The sequence below is a fragment of the Cinclus cinclus genome, chromosome 3 (genome assembly GCF_963662255.1).
Source record: "Cinclus cinclus chromosome 3, bCinCin1.1, whole genome shotgun sequence".
Lineage (NCBI taxonomy): Eukaryota > Metazoa > Chordata > Aves > Passeriformes > Cinclidae > Cinclus > Cinclus cinclus.
In genome coordinates, this window is record NC_085048.1 from 101,497,465 (window position 1) to 101,515,416 (window position 17,952).

At 38.0% G+C, this 17,952-nt stretch overlaps 1 protein-coding gene across 1 annotated transcript in view; it reads left to right on the forward strand.

Moving 5' to 3' along the window:
• The window catches only part of MACROD2 (mono-ADP ribosylhydrolase 2), an 869,266-nt gene that overhangs the window by 509,611 nt on the left and 341,703 nt on the right, over nt 1-17,952 (forward strand). The window contains exon 6 of the mRNA XM_062489395.1: nt 5,630-5,751. Within this exon, the coding sequence (XP_062345379.1) occupies nt 5,630-5,751 (122 nt within the window). The remainder of the gene's footprint in view (nt 1-5,629; nt 5,752-17,952) is intronic.

Here is a 17,952-nt window from a genome sequence, read left to right on the forward strand (position 1 = left end):
AAAAATGGCTTAAATATTTCACACAAATGACTTCTAGATATTGTAGCATTTGCAGCTAATGAAACATTTTTTTTGTGTTCACCCAAAACACCTAATTAATCACTGAAGGCAGTTATAAAAGGTACAAAGTTCAGATTGAGCACTGCTTATTTGCCCCAAGTCTGAAAACCTGAGACTGATTCTTTAACTGCTCATAAACGCAATATATACCTATACAAAGCAGAGAAATGCTTTTCAACTTAGGAGTCATATTGTATGTAGTCCCACACAGCATTCAGTCATTTATAAAATATGACTTACGTTTATAATATTCAGCTCTGCTAATCTACTTTTGGTAGATTAATCACAATTAGTCTGTGGTCCTGTAGGATTCATTTCAGCTGAACTCAAAATTAACAGTTGTTTCTTGCACACTAAAAATGCACTTTTTATGTGCAAGTGCATGTCGACAGACAGGGAAAATGAAAAAGCTAAACAATTTTTATAGCAAAGCAATAGGCTTCTCACATTCCTGAAGAATAAGGATAGCCAGTAAGTGTGAATGTCTGGAGGTAATTCCATTTGCCACCAACTGAACCTCAGCTATTCCTTTTCAGCACCAATGCGATGGGTGCTTATTGTGTAAATCAACTGATAATATTTACAAATTGAGTCCTTAATACACTGAATTTTTACAAGTTTGGGTTTTTTTTTTTAATTTCAATTCAATGGCGCATACAATGCAGTACATTCTTTCTTGAAATTCATGTGGCTCCCACTGTGATTGACAGGGTACAGCTTCATTATTCAGTTGGCTGGATGGGCCAATTATAGCTATGAATGTCTAAATGGGGTGAATGAGAAAAATATGTAATTGATTTTGGCTGTGGTTCATTAACAGTGTGAATGCACCACACTCACATCTGTAAGGGAAGGAGTGAGAGAAACTTATTTGTACTTAACTTGTACTTATTTGTAGTTGTTTGGAAAAGCTCACTCTGCTGATATTTTTGCTGTCTGATGTCATATTTTCAAAGAACAAGGGAAGAGTAAACTACCTTGTCAGCAGTTTACGTCAGTCCTCCAGGTTGGTTTTTGAAGCACAGTTACTTCTCTTCACCCTTCTCAACTGGAAGTCATGCTTCATGCTTGCCCATGCTGCTCTGCCCTTTCTCCACAGCAGTACAGTTAAAAACTTGTGTGAGAAAACAGCTAAGATGTATGGATTGACTTTTTAAATAAAAAGACCTGATAAAACAGGCCTCATTGACCTTTTCGTGCATAAAGTTTGTACTCTACAGCAGTTGTAGTTTCTTTTCTGAAATATCACCTTTCCTTATAAACAGTGTTTTAAACAGCTTCATTAGCATTAAAAGCAGTTTGATCTAGTGTTGTGCCCTGAATCCCAGATAAGGATATACCTTCCTTGGGGGCTCTCCACCTCAATGTATTATTAAAAATGTAAGCAAACATCTCTGCTCTGTGTACACAAAGTTATTTATGGACCCTTGGATTGTAGCTTTCTTTTTAATGAAGCTTCTATCAGTGCGCTTGGCTGGAAGACTGACCACAGTAAATCAGCAACTTTGCAGCAGTTCTGGCTGCTTCTTTTGACATGAAAGTTAAAATGCTACAAATGATTAGTGTGACATTCTCTGAGTGATGACTGTTCCCTTTTTTGACCTGTTTACTTGGTTTTGAAGATCAAAAAACCATGTTTTGGTTTTTGGGAAGTGTTGCACCCCTTACCCCCATTTGAACTCACTGAGAAGTGCTTGGACCCTGAAGGGTGCAGACCCTACAAGGGCAAACAGGAGCCAGCTTTTCCAGACAACTACATCTATTTTTTTTTAGTTTCTCTACATTCCCCCCCATTTAAAAGTCTTTAGGTGATGAGATCACTTCTGTTTCATGCCACTGTGTCCACAGTGTACCTTCAGACCACGGTCATGCTTATCCATATGACTGGAGCTCCCACCTGCCTTGCTGCTTCAGTCAGTTTGCCTTCTCTGGTGAAACTCATTCCTGTGTATCCATCCTGCGACAGTCCTTTACGGTTGTGTTTTCCTTCAGAAAGCCCTTGCTCTTCCCCAGGTGGATCCTTGTTCTGGCTGGGTGTGGAAGGTGCCAGCTAGGGCTTGCACATCTGTGGTTGTCCTTGCCAGCAGTGCTGGAAGTTTACAATTGAGGCCAGCTGCTGTAGTGGGTGGCCAGAGCAGCAGGACAGCAGCTCTGTGGACAAATGTCTGTAGATCTCCCTTACTCCTCCTTTCTCCAGCTCTCTGCAGGGGATATTATGTGAGCAGAAAGTAAACTTTATTGTGACAGACAAGCTTGAAGTTTGACAGGATTTGTTGATGTATTAAAAAAATAATGGCGCTGCTTCAGCCTATGAGGTCTCATCCTCAGGTAGTAACTGCATGGGCTGAAGGAAGGGGAAGAGCTGTTTCATTTTCTGATTTGTTTCCTTTATGCCTGTATAATCTCAAAGAGTTTTGCCCACCTGCAAACTTTTAGGTATTTTGGAATAGCTTCAGCAGAATAACATGTACTTTAGGAAATGTATGTATGCACTGATTTTATTGACAATGTAAAACAATAAAATTACTACTTCCCTGTTTATCTGCCTACCATAAAGCACTGGCATATTAGTGATGCTGCTCTTCTAATAAAATCTTTATCATGTGTTTCAGAATAATAATGTGCCTAAGAAAAGCATTTCTTTGCCAATAATATGCTGTAAACAATTACAATAGCTGTGATATTTTATAAACCAGTTCACAGAATCATAGAATGCTTTGGGTTGGAAGCAACATCATCTAATTCCAAAGCCCCTGCCATAGGATGCCTCCCATTAGATTGGGTTGTTCAGGGCCTATTCAGATCATAGCCATCTTTTGTGTCTTGTTTAAAGAGCCACCTATGATGGACTTGGAAAAATTTAAACATAAAAGCTAATAACTGCATTAAAGGTTACTTATTTACATAAAGTGTCTGGTGCAGCAATACAGGATTGCTGATGAGTTGCTATAAAAATGATAAATTGGGAAGTTCTGAAAAAAAAAGAAGACAAAAAACATTTTTCATTTTTTGAGCAGAGTCTTAAAACTAGTGTTTAATAATGAAAGACTAAAGGAATGGAGCTAAAGATTTAGTGAGTGAAATGCATCTAGAAATTATACTGTGGGATTTTTATAGAGAAAGATCCTGAATTTGGTACTTGATCTGTTCCCCAAAACTCCTTTTTGCCTTTAAGTAATCAATTAATAATTTAAGCCATTGTACTTCAGTTTTCAAGGAGCTGCACATGGAAATGCAAGAAACTCAGCCTTAGCCAGAAGAAGGAAATGTTTATGATTATTTTCTTTTCTTAATCGTCCTTTACGCATTCTTTTAAAGTTGGTTTTATAGTTGTTCCTTTATTTGATTGTTGGATGCTAGGTATTGTGAATTTGAAATTCATCATGATAACTCCAGTCTTGGTGTTTGTGAATGTAGAAGGAAATTGACTGAGATGAAATTCATGAGTATATTTCTTTCCCTGTAGAATCATAGAATCAATTAGGTTGGAAAAGACCTCTAAGGTCATTGAGTCCATCTGATAACCCAGGCTGCCAACTCCACTATGAAATCATGTCTCTGGCTCAGTAATTAAAGTTCACCTGTCATAAAATGAAAGAAATGAGGGTAAAAAAAATCAAGAAGTTGTTTGGGTTTGTTTTTTTGTTTTTTTTCCTTTCTCTGAAGTTGCTAGCACTTCCAAATAGAAATGCTCCTTGGAAAGCAACCTCCAGGAAAGTGCTGTAGTCATGAAACAGAAATTACACTCTTTGGTAATGGAAGTACTCACACAACCTTATCTCAGCACACAGAAGCAAATTTTAAACTAGCTCTTTCCTTTTTTAAAGTCCTTTCTTATTAGTACTCAGTTTATGATAGTAGCTAAAACCCATGTGAGGGTATAACTTGTCTGAACTCACAGGCTGTTTTAGTGTCCTGCTGTCATCCTGGCCATCAGTGGATAAAGGTTCAACACCTGCCAGATGGTTCAGTTGTAGGGAGGGTTCTCTGGAGCTGCTATCTGGTAGCTGTGACATTCAACAAAAATTATCAAATCTGTCCATCTTGTTCCCACAACTGGAGAAAATTACTGTGATCAAAATGGAAAGAGTTCTCAACCTTTTATTTACTTCCCAGGAGGGGGGTTTTCTTTAGCAGTTGGAAAATTTAGCTCTTACAGGTTTCAGTTTCCATCACAGTGGATTCCTCAGTGTTTCTGGGCACTGGGAATCAGATGTGCTTTTGTTTCCTGATTTATCAATACTTTGTGGCTAATGTATAGAAAAGATTTTGAATTTTTCTGAACATTATGGCTTAATATAAAAACCACATTTTAAGTAGCAGAGAGCAGGATTTGATGAATGATATCGGAGTTAAAAAAAAGACAGTGTACAATTTAATATTAGTTTGTCCATTTTCTCTTATGCTTTGGCATAAGTTGGATAGAAAACATCAAAACTAGCTTGGACAAAGAATAATGGCATTAATTCTGAAGGATCTGTGAGTAAATTAAAATATTCTGGAGTGTAGCAACAGCAGATGTTGCTTGGAAACCTGACCCACATGGGACAAAAACACAACCTAAAAGGTTGTAAAAAAAGCAGTACTGCAGTTTGAAGTGTTGGCCTAATCCCTGTTTGTTTTTTAATATTGAAAAAAAAATTTCCACTGTTTATTTCTGCTATACATTGTAGTAAATTATAAAGAAAGGAAAAAAAAATACACATCTACCACAACATAAAAAAAATGCCACCATTTTATTATGCTCATGTATACTATAGAAGAATGACGTGCAAAATGTAAATGTGCTTCATAAGAACTGGGGGAATGGGAGGGGGGAGAAAGAAAAAATCACAGCACCTTTTAAATTGTAGATTTCTTTTCAACACTTTTTTACTCCTAGCTCTTGAATTCATTTTTCTTACAGCACTTTATAGACTTTGATTGATTGCAGCATCTGATCTTGGTGAGTCCAAAGGCATCATACCTAAGATGACTGTGCTTTCTCTTTTTGCTCGTTATAAATTTCTTCAAACAGAATATTTTGTTTTATTGTATGGAATCTCCATCTGGTCTGACACGAGAGGAAAGCATGTTTTCTAAATAACCAACACATTCCAAAGTCTCAACTGCTCTTCTTTTGACATGGTTGCTGAGAAAAAACAAAGATGGCTGGTGTATCGCCAGCAATGTGGTGAGGTTTTGTGTTGTGAACTTTCCCAGCAAGTGGACTTCAAGGAGTGAGAATAACTGTTTCAACATTCTACAGTATTTACAGTTGTAGAGGCCTTACGATTCAGAGGATCTGTGCAAACATTTCATCTGTCCTGTGTGTGCATTGCATAGACATGTAACAAGCATTCACTGTATCTTTCTCATTTTCTCCTTTAGTCCAAATTCTTCAAAATTTAACCTTTACCGATTTATGTTTAATTATTGCACGTGTAGATTATGACGTGTTTTCCAGTTAAATACTTTTGCTTTCATTGTTGCTCCTACCTTTGTGTGTAGCTCTAATGCCCGATTGGATTGATGTGCAATACAGTAGCATCTTTAATGTTTCTTTATCTTCTTTTTTTATTCACTGCAGATGTGATCCATACTGTTGGGCCAATTGCAAGAGGCCACCTCACTGACACTCATAAAGAAAACTTAGCAAGTTGCTATAAGTCCTCTCTGAAACTGGCAAAAGAATACAACATCAGATCAATCGTAAGTAATGTGGGAGAAGACATTATTGTTCTTTCTAGTCTGAATCTTACTTTCCTTGATGTAGAATAATTATGATTATAAGCTTCCAGATATATTTCTTGACTTATATTTCTTCATGCTATGAAAAGCCAAAAACTTCAGCATGATCTGGCCAAAACAATTGCTACATGAAAGGGATAAGCTTATTTTAATAGTTAGGGAAAGTGTGCCTGGTAGTAGGAGTACAAGCAGCTGTCTCATAAAAGAAGGGAGGAAGCTGGTCCCATGGCTCATTCTTATACTGTATTATTTATTTTAAAAACCCTAAGAAGCCACTGGTCAGGAGGATAACTGCATGCAGTATAGCCTCCTGAATAGCTGAGAAGTGATTAATTTGTTGTTTATTCTACCCATTAATATTTCTTCCTAAAAATAAGGGTATTGGTCCATTGTCAGTGGTTTTTAGCACCCTCTCACCAAAATCAATCATAAAATAGCCTATTATGTGATATTTCATGGAACTATAAAGTTCATTGAACTTGAAATGCAGTACAGTGTTGTACCTCAAAGTGCTAAATTTTCAAAGGCCACAGAGAAAAGGAGCTTTTCTCTCCCCAGATCTGGAGCTTTAATTCTGTAGCTCACACAGTTGCAGCTTAAGTCTTCACATCTGCATAGGTTAGTCCTTTGTAGATTTGAGAAAGAATTTGCTTTCTGAGCCTGACTTCACACTTTTAGGGTCATTTTGGCTGGTTATATGATAACACATATGCTTGGCAACTTCAAATGCATACATACACACAATCTTACAAAATATAAGCTGAACCAGTGGTGTTATATGAATATGTAATATTCATTAAAGGGTAGCTATTAACACTGAAATATCACAAATGGAAAATAAAGCTTTTTGAGGAGAGGGGCTTTGAACTGAAGTTAGATGTGCCCTTCAGAGTCAGACCCAATAAATATCACTCATTTCTTTTTGTTGAAAAAGAGCTCTGCTCTTCTTTGTGCTCATGACATCCTCTCTCTGCTTTTCAAAATGGTGCCAGCAATCCCTCTTTTTGCCATTATACAAACCATTGTGGGGTTTGTTTTCTTTGGTGGGTTTGGGTTGTTGTTGTTGTTTTCAATTCTAGGCATAAGAATTAGAGCTGTAAACAATCTTTGGTTGGTGGGCATGTTTTGAACCCCTCTCTGGTGTTGTTCAAAACACTGAAGGATGTTTGTGTCCTGCTGTGATTCTCACTGGAGCCAGTAAGGGCTTTGCTCCTACATCCATCCTTGTTTCTGCCTGCTCTGTGCAATTTGGGGCATTCAGGTTAGTGTGAATAAAGTTCCTAATATGATGTGAGAAAAAGAAAATAGAATAATTATTATGAAAGGGTGTAAAAAAAAAGTATTGAAATAACAAAGGAAAAACTTCAGTGTGCATTGGTCAATGCAGGTAATGCTTATATCTGTAGGGAGTCTGTAATTTTTAGGACATTCTAGGTCTTAGCATGATGTTTAACATGGAATAATAAAAAGGGATTGTTCTTGTGGAAACTAGCCTGATATTTCATGAAAACTGGCCTGATATTTTAATGAGAAAAGATAACCACAGGAGAAATTGTCCACAGGTTACTTCCTTGCTGGTTAAGAGTTGTTGACTGTGCACCTGTTTGAGATAAAAAATACTCAACACCCACACTTGCAGAACACAGCTGCACAAACTGAACAGGAGCCAAGAGCCATTCATTCATAGCAGCATTTAGAAGCTTAGCAAGCAAAATGGATTTTAAAGGCCACATGACAAATCATGGACTGTTCTGCAAAGCCCTAAGTTCAGTGATTTCAGTGATGCCTTGGGAAATGAAGGCTACTTGAGTGTCTATCCTAGTGAACAAGTCAAGCCTGGAGAAATGTAAAATGTAGAATTCATTTAATTAGGGAGCAGTAGATTACTGTGAGTCTGGAGGAAAAAAATGCAAATTGTAAATTGGTTTCACAAGATCCTGTACTGTAGGTGTAGACGGAAGGTAAAGAAAGTGAATTAAAATATCTTCAGATTTCTGAGGCTTGCAGAAACCCAATAGAGAATGTGCTGACAGATGGCCTATTTTGATTGCCTCTTTAACAAGAAGATGAAATAAATATGTGAAAGAGGAAAAACAAGGAATTTTAAAGTAGATAATTAATAAAAGGAGGAAAAGCTATGTGTTAATGACAAATAAATAAATAGGTATTGCTCATAGCAAGTTGCAGTATGTCAAAAGAATTAACTAAACCAGAGACCACTGGTTCACTAGCAATTGTAATAACTGAGAAGGAAGCAGGAAGACATTAGATTGTAACAACACAGATCTGTTGCCTTCAAAACAGAAAGGACAAGTCTAGAAATTATTGCAAAAAGAGGAAGAAGCCCCACCACAATTGAAAATATTTTGAAGATGAATTGTCTCAAAGAAGATAGAATTGCTGGAGGCATTATGAATAGAGAGTGATGATGAATGGCAGTGTATTGAGCTGGACCAAAGCATGCAGGGTGACTCAGGGTGCACCACTAAATACAGTTTAATTTAACATTCTAATGATTTTTGAAGAATATATAAACACCTCATTGATTACATGTACAAATGATACTGCAATAGGCAGTGTTGCAACCACTAGAAAATGACAGAGATATATGATAACAGTTGATCAGAGACTGTGAATATAACCTCATCAGCATCCACTTCAGTACCAGAAGAGAGTTTCTGCCTTTGTTTCAATGGAAGAGAGGTCAGGAATGTAGCTGAAAACTACAGTGGAACTCAGCACAGGAAATGATGGAGTACCATATGGTGAGGAAAAAAAACCCAGTTCACAAATAGTCAAAGTGTGTTGGAAAACCAGCACAATGAGGAAATGGTCCTGAATGATAAGTCTCAAATTAGATGTACTTAAAGCAGTTACTTGTTTCACTGTTACATATTGCTGATCTGCCTCTGGAGAAATGATGGGTGCCATGGAGGTTGTATTTCAGTTCAAAGAGGACTGAGGAGAACAGGAATAGGAATCAAAATAGACCCAAACTCTCTTATATGTATGTGTCTGTAGCTGTTTTGCACACTGAGGATGGGAAGCAAAAGCCTTGAAATACTGTGTAAATTCTGAGATGCAGCTTTATGGAGGGGAAGAGAGAACAATATCATCGCGTGTGTGACAACAGGGCAATTATATTGTGTATCTGATAGGAATTTAGGTTGCATTCACATCCAAAGTGTGCAGGCATGGATGAGAGCAACTGTGGCTAACTCCTAAGGGAGCACTGATATCTCATCTGAACAGGTTATCATCTTGGTATCTTAAAAAAAAAAAAAACCAAACAAACAAAAAACAAAAAAAACAAAAAAAAAAAAAAAAAAAAAACAAAAAAAAAAAACAAAAAAAAAAAACAAGATGAGGGAATGTAATGAAATGCTCATCAGAGTGTTTGCCAAGGTTCATAATCCACCAGCAGCCCAGCTGTCAGTGAGGATCTGCATAGCCATTAAGGCAGGAATAAAAGCCTCAGGAACAAATTTGATCATCCTCAGGCAATCCTGAGTTCCACAGTTCCTGACATTTGTCTCCTGATCCTGTTTTCTCAAACATTTTATATTCAATATGAGGTTCCAAATACCATATCAGTGATTTTGTACAGAGTTAGCCTCTCTCAGGTTATCTACACCATCTGCCTTCCAGGTTACCCAAGTTTGTGTTAGTATGTGTCCTTCTTATCTTGCTTTTCCAAATCCACACATTGCTTTTTCCTCAGCAATTTTTTTGTAAGCAGCTGTGCTCCCTCTGGGACACTCGTGCCACTGTCTGAATATTTGTGTGGTCAGGGTGAAGCTTTTGTCTTGGATGAGTCTTATTTATATAATCCTCTGTCTGGTGAAAGAGGATACTTGAGACAGGTTTCTGTTTATCTCCACTTAAGTTGGTACAGCTGAATGGGAGAAAAAATATTTAAGGCAATCCAAAGAGAGTAAATAGTTGATGTTTGAGCAAATTAATTTTCTTAAATGTTCAGATTAATCTCTTAATGGTAAAAAATTTGTATTTTCATATTGGTCGTCTTTGCACAGTACTAGGGATTGCTATCGTGCATCAATTAAATCTCTGCTGTCTGAAACACTGGAAATACATAGAGGCACCAAATCTTTAGTGAAAGAAGATGAAGTAAAAAACAGTCTAATAGGTGCTTTCCCCCATGTTTTTCTGTACTGGTTTTCAAAATAAGAGCCTTACAGGCCAATTAATTGTAAGGTTATCAGGCAGACTGAGGGAGTTGTAATCACTGTTTTCAGATTTGAAATTGTTCGCCTGTTTACACAGTCTTTGAAATTATTTACTCTATGTGCTCTAAGTTTTTCATGGGACCTCTCATCCTGCTTTTCTTTGCATGCACTTCTTTGAAGCCATCTGATACCCTGGAAGCTTTCTGAACATCAAACGCTCCCCTGCCACCTATTTAATTCAGACTTAGCTTGTGGTTAAAAAAGAAATCAATCAATTGCTGTCAGTTAGAGCCAGGATCCCAGTTATACTGGGACTTAATGAACTGCACAGAAAATAAAAAAGATGGTGTGTGTTACTGTGGGTGGGATCCAAGCCAAAAGAGCTGCAGTGTGTTTGCAGAGAAGGGAAGTTGGTGCTGGTCCCTCACTCAGAAGGCAGGGCAGGCTTCCTCCACAATGGGTAGGGAAATGGAGGGATTCTGATTGGGACTGCAACTCTGCTGTTGTTCAGGACTGTGTTGGGAATTGCAGTCTTCAGGAACACTTCATGTTGGCAGGGGGTGAATTGTAAAGCTTTAACAAGAAGCATTTCTTTAGCCTGCACCCTCTGACCTCTACCTTGAAGGGAGAATTATAGGGGACCAAAGGGGGCAGGAGGAAATCCTCTAAGAACGTGGCTTTTTGACTTCCAGAAGGAGCTCTGCTTATCACCAATTATATTAACAACATTATATACAAAATACAGATTTTTTTTTTCCTGCTGGTCCCCTAGAGTGAGGTAGGGAAGAGTTCATGCTGTTCTAGAATCTTGCTAGATTAGCTTGGTGTGGCTTTAAAAGAAACATCACACCAAAAAATCCCTCTCCTGCCTGGGGGTTTGTGCTATGAATGCAGAAAGTTGTCCTGCTCCAGGGAAAACCTCTTAGCTGGACTTCTCAGAACAACCACACTGCTCCTCCTGTCTGAAGTATATAAAAAGGCAAAAGGGCATCTAGAAATAGCTCAGCAGTGAGAGGGCCTATTCAAGGGCTGATTTGCTCATCATCCAGTCTAGTGGAAAAGCTTGATGTAGTATGGCCAGTGACCTGTAATGATGGGATATTCCTGGGAGAGTAGGTTGTGTTTTTGTGCTCTGAATGTGTCCCTCCTGTGCACACAGCTTATGCTACATTTTGGGGAGCTTTTTAGCAAAGTATGTTAAATAGGATCAGGACATGCTTTTTGAAATCCATGTTTTGCTTACATTCCAGGGGTCTTCAGTCACTGTGCAAATGCATGGTATTAGCTGTGCATTTTCAGGGACTTTAAAATTAGAGTATTATTTGAGGCTTCATTAGATAAATATTTCTTTCATTTACAATTAAGTTAATCTACAGGGAATTTCAGCTCTTATCCTTTTTTAGGTGTTTCTTTAAACAATGGTAATTTAATTATATTTTAAACAATGGTAATTTAATTATATTTTGTCTGTCACTGGCAAATTAATACAACTTGTTTCTACAGAAACACAACTTAATAATTATTCAGAGCAGTATGTAAAAATGCATCAAGAAAGGTACTTGCTGCTTACCTGTTTATAGCACTTAAGAAACAAACAAACTTTGTTCATTGTCTAAAATATTCATCTAAACCTGTAATTAGGGATTTTAAAAATAGGTATGCACCAATATTTGTGGTGTTTGTATCCACTTTCAACAGGAAACTGTACTCCTGCTAGGCTGCACAGTTTCACTGAGCTTCATTTGAGTGGAGACACATTTAGCCTCTGTGATGCCTGAATCTTCAATATCTATTTCAAACCCTGTGTGTTTTTCAACTCCTCCTGTTGTGAATTATAAGATTCATGAAAGAGGAATTTTATTTGAATTGTAGAAGATGCTTAAAAAGGTGCACTGTTGTGTATTGGTCTGGCAGCTTGGTTTACACTCTTGCCTTTACCTGCCTTGTTCTCTTATGCTGTAGAATTATGTTTTAGGGAAAAGTAAAGTGTTTTTTTATTGTTTCCAACAAAACTTATTTCTTGCTGAGAATGTTACCATAGCAATAAGTCTGAAATTCCTAAAGGTTGGCTTTTTCCTCTTGTTTTCTGATATAGATTCATATCCATCAATCAGAAGAGTTGCTTTGGAAGGAAATTTCCACAGTATCATAAATCCACTTAATTTGTTTCTTTGAAACACTTGTTTAACTTGTAAGCTATGATATGACTGATGTTGTATTTTCAAGACTCAGCTCTCTCTCCAGCTTAGCCTTCCTCTTCTTCTTTTTTCCTTTTTAGCTTTCTTCTTTTTAGATATTTTTCAGATAATATCCTTAAAAATTAATCTTCTTCTTCAAGTTTTTCAGTTTGCCTAATCATCATTTTGGCATCAAATGAGGAGGTTGTGATCTTTCCCTGTGATTCCAGAAATTACTGTAGTTGGCCATACGTTTCTTAATCAAAGGTGAATCAGCTACTTTGTTTTGGATATGCTCCTAACCATTTATTCCAAAATTATCTTGGTAGGTAGAATTGCAACCCTGTTTCTTCAATCAGGGTTTCCTCAAATGAGGTGCATTCAGTGAGATAAAATGCAAATTGTTACACCTAAACAGAGATGTTCATTCAATTGAGAAAAAATGATTGGAACATTGGACAGATATTCCTCAGGGAGTAAGCTGAAGTTTGTAGTGGATCATGCACTGGAGGTGTGTTGACAACCTTACACTGTTATGGGAAAACCAAGATTGAATGGCAATTAAACAGGAAAAGCTTTGAAATTACCTGTTGTGGTACTGTGTCCAGTGAGAGAAAGACACAGTGTCTCAGGCAGAAATGAAGTTAGAAACATGCCAGAAGTCGAGTGCAAGGATTTTAAACAAAGGTTAGAGGAGACAAAAGATGAGGACAGGGGTGTGGGAGGATGGATTGTAAGAGAATGGAAACAGTGCTAAAAGCAATCATCCCTGATGAATTACAGCTGTACTAATTACCAAAAATTGGAACAGCCTTGCCCATCCAATGAGGATGGGCGTTGTAAAGAGTGGCTTAGTTGGTCCAGAGGGAGTTGGTGTTTGAGGCTGTGCTAGGAGGAGGAAGGGCTACGTGGTCATGCAAGGGATAGGTTGGAGTTAGCTGGTCAGGCAGAAGGAAGAGAGAAGGAGTTAATGTTGTGTGGAGCTGCCTGTGGGAATATTGTACAGAAAATGAAGGAGAGTTGATAAGACAGTGAACTGCTAAGCCTACCATTAGTTAGGGGAGATTTTAGAGAGTCTTTGAAATGATGAGTGACTGAGGAAGGGACTGCCTCAGTCAAGCCACCACTGTTGACTAATGCCCTGTGTGGGCAGCAAAGCAGCTTCCCATAGAGGAAGATTAAAAAAAACCCCTAACACATAAAAAGCTAGTGAGGAGTAAAAGTAAACTGTTCTCTGCACTGGGGACAGGACAAGAAGAAACAGACTGAAAATACAGGATTGGACATTTAGGTTTGAGATCATGAATAATTTCTTAAGTGGGAGGTTGGTAAAATATTGGGGAAATTGCTTAGGAAAGTTGTGGCCCCACCAGTATGTGCAGGTAGGCCATCACTAGCATTTCAATTTTGTTTCTGTTCTTATCTGATTATATATCCAGTGTATATTTCCTAGGAGGAAGGGGGTTTGTTTGTTTGTTTAATTTGATGCTTGGAATGTATTACAGTGTTTGCTTACTATGGCTAGGAGTGGCAGAAGCAGCTCAGAGGCAGACAATGATCATCTGTATGTTTTATAGCAAGGCATCATACAGAAATTATTTGTTGTAACAGTGATGATGCTGTGGCCTGATGTAGTTCTTCCTGTTGTTAAGTATATGTGCAATGCTTCCTGAGCAGGAATATCCACACTCTGCCTTAGGGATGAGCACTTTAGCTTACATGTTCAGAAGTGTTTTGCATACAGACAGGAACAGCCCAAAACTGAGCAAGTGCTTGGACCTCTGCCAGCAGGAGGATCTCAGGACGCTTGGGCTCAGATGCTGCACGAAGGGGCATTAGCAGAGGACAAAAGCTAATACAGCCCTTTCACTTACCTGGTTCAGCTTTGACCACAAACTGTCTAGATGGTAAAAGACAAGCAACTGTGTTGCTTTAATAAGCCGCATTACTAGGTAGTCTCAATTCTCCATTTTGTTGTTCTGCAGTGTTGCTGTTGTAGCTGGTCTGTAACGTGGGGGTCTTTGTGATGGGAAGAGGGAGAAAGGGGAAAGAATAACTTTAATTGGGACAATTATAGGTAAATAAATTTTTCATTTGCTCTTGTTATGCCCTTCCTAAAAGATGGCCGCATGAGTGAAAGCTGTAAGCCAAGAACACACATTTCTGCAGATTGTAATTAGCACATTTAGTTTACTAGTGGTCTTACTAAAAATTATTTATTCTCATTGAAATATCACATTGTAAATATTTTCTAAGGAGCTAAGTCAGTGTATTACTGGGTTTTATGAGTTTCCATACCTTTTTGAACTTTCTTTCACATGTACTGGCTGCATTAAACCTTTCTGAATTAAATATTAGCCACAGAACCATGCACTTCCAGAGAGGTTGAACTCACACAAGACAGTTGTTTTTGTTCACGATGCTAATGTAGTTTGGAGAGAAACCCTGAGTGATGATCCCAGTCATAGCATTTGGGCAGAATTATCCACACTTCCATAACCAAAGGTCAGTTTTCCCCCTGCCTGTGTGAAAAAGGAAAGCATTTCAGAACCCAAAAGAAAGACAAGAACATATGCCCCACAAATTTTTTTATTCATTACCTGTTGGTATTCCATATTGTGGAATGCATCCCTCCCTTAGTCAAGCAGAGAGAGAGTGATACTTTTTTTCAGGGAATTTTCCTGGCATGGTAGTGATGGGATTGATCCTCCTAGTTTGTAAGCAGATGATGTTTTAGTGTGACTTCTTGGTGTTCATTACTTCAGAGTGCCCTGGATTTGTCTGTGCCTGCCTTTGTATATGTGCTTCTTTGTATTTTCTCAGGCATGTTGGAACCAAAATGTGCCTCCTCTTCCCCCCACTCTTGTCATGTCCCTTAGTATTTGTGCAATACGGAAAACTTTGTACCTGCCTACCTCCTGCAGAAGAAGGAAATGCTGCCATGAATGATTCTGGATCACTAAAATGTATCTGATATTGATCTTAAATCTTCATCTCCTACTCAGTTCTCATTTATGTCTCGAGTCCTTGTGTGAGCATTTTTTCTATTTGGATCATTGTAGATCAGATTATTTATTTTTTTTTTTTAAGCAAAATACACAGTGGTACAAAGCATTTCTCATGTTACATTTTCATGTAACACTTTTGTTACATGCCAGCATTCCTGTTTGACTTCCGTTCTTCCATTTTCAAATACACAAAGACTAAATTTGGTGACAAGGACAAGTTCAAGACAAATATAGGTCATCAAATTGTCACTTTTACTTTCTTTCTGCTAAATTCATGCCTCCTTTGCATTCTATTTCCCCTGTTTATTTACTGTTGTCCCATATTTTCATTCTTTAACAGAGAAACACATTGTTCCAAACATGATGTTATTACTTACTGCAGTCTTAAGTCCTTATGTTGTCTGTAGCTTTGTTTCTTTGTTCTTCTCACTCACTGTTTATGTGCATCCCTTTTTTGATCCTTCAAAGTTTGCTTCATAGTGTTTGAATCCCATAGGATATTTATTTATCCAATTTTCTAATCTTTCCTCATCACCCTTTAGTTCTTTATTCTCATGTGTCTTTATTATTTCAACCCTTCTGGATAATCTGTCAAATTTTTAAGGGTCTGTGACTATCAAAGCCACTGAGTTGCATTAAATAGAAGCAAGGTTTTATCCTGGCCCAGCTAAGGCAGCAGATTTCTAAGATTGTCATTTGTTTATCTCTCCCTAACACATCTCTTCTCCATTGCCCTGGTAGAATGTGACATAAAAGCTCAATTTTTGCTGCAATATTAATATCTAAGTGCTTATAATTCACCCGTTCAGTTCTCTGTCTTCTCAGGAAAGCAAGCAAGCCCATAGGACCGTATCCAGTTATATTCAAAATAAAATAGAGAAACTAAGAGTTGGTGTTCTTAAAAGAAAAATACAGTTTCATTAGACCACCAACCATTTGGTGCTACAAGAGCCACATTGCTAGAAAGCTTTGAGGTGGCAATGCTGCCTGACACTGGTTCAGTTGAATAAGCTGCCATTCAAGATGATGTATATTCATCATATTTCACCCCCAGAAGCTAATGATGTTAATGATGGCTAATTCTGCTTAGGCCTGATGGTAGTAGTGACTACAGCTTGTAATCAGGCATTAGAAACATCCCACTTGATAAATTCATGGATGCTGAGCCAATTCACCTACTTCACTTTAATTAAAATTGCTTGTGATCGATGTCTTTAAAAGCAGGAGCTGCTGATGTTGTTAATCACCATTTATTGTGTATCACTTCAGTGGTATATCCATTTCCCTCATTTATATTTGGGGAGGGAGATATTTTGCTGTTCTCATGTATTTGGCCTTAGTCAGGTTTATTTTTTGGAAGGCCTAATCCAGTGTTACCACCATCATCTGAAGAGTTTCTGCAGGAACCAGAGATGACTGAAGTAACTTATCCTCTTCTGACTAAATGCTCACAAATCTAGACCATAAAGAGCTCCATCACAGTCACACCATCTGTAGTCTTTGAACTGGGTGGCTTGAATGTGTTAGTACAATTTACCATCATACCTTTCTTTTCCAGTGCAGATGTATTTTGAATAAATGAAATAATTTGTCTTTATCTTGTTGTTAAGAAAACCAGCCCTTGCGTTTTCCCCAAGTGAAGGGCTTTTCTGAATAAGTATGCAAAGTATCATTTCACAAAATCACTTTCTCCTGAATTCCTTTTTACTTAGTCCCAGTAGAGAAGGGAGAGCTGAGATGGTTTATAAAACAAATGCGTGCACCTTGCAAGTTTTTATGAGGTAGTTTGGGGGAAAAAATGGAAAGCTACAAAAGAGCCAGGGAGATGCTGGTTAAATGACAGGCTCCAGAAAATGGGAAGTTAAATTCTCACTAGTACCTAAATTACAGTCTGGACTTAATAAAAGCATTTTCAGCCAAATAAAGTGTTGCGTAGTTTGGACTGAATTGTGAGGGGTTTTGTTAGTTAAAGATAACAATTCCCTTTTAATTCTGGCTTCTGAGCAGTACCAATCTCAGCAGTTAAATTTAAACAGGAGAATAGCAAATAGGCAGGAATACTCAGGCATTAATGCAGCATAAGCATAGGTCAGGAAGTGCTTGAAAAATCCTTCCCAAGGCAAACTTGCAAATTGGATGAACTATGGAGAGGCTAATGAGAAGCAGATGCTTTGGAGCTCCAGCAGGACTGGGGGCAGGTGTTAGGAAGGTCAGGTGTTTGAAGTAAGTCTTCTTAAAGGTATATATATATCAGACATATAATCTTTCCTGTTCTTGTGAAGTTACAAGTGTGCAAGTGATGTTGTTTAATTAAACTATTCCTAGAGAGAGAGAGATAGACTTGGTGCTTTCCTGGTTGTGCATCCATTTTTTACCTTGGTGTGAGCTGAGAGTGTGGCAGCATCAGTGTCAGCAGGGAAGATTCTACTGAAATGATTGCATGTCTAGTCTGTGTATCTTCTGGCATGCAAAAGGGCTTGGACTTTGTGCTGGGGTGACTTCATGATGCTGAGTTGTATACTCATTCATCTGTTTAGCCCAGAAGTAAGTTTTGCACCTTTAAAACTAGATCTGAGAGTGAAAGGGGTGGAGAAGGAGAACCAGTGGGATGTTTGAGGCAGTGGGAGAGAGCTCTCCTTTGCTTTTAGTTAGATTTTAGCTAGCTGAAGCAGAGAAGTTCCCTGGACTGTGGCTTTTCTTTTCCTTGGAACTGATCAGCCCTGCTCTGGACTAAAAACCCAGAAATAATAATAAAAAACTTTAACTGTTGTGAATGTATGTGGAGGCTTT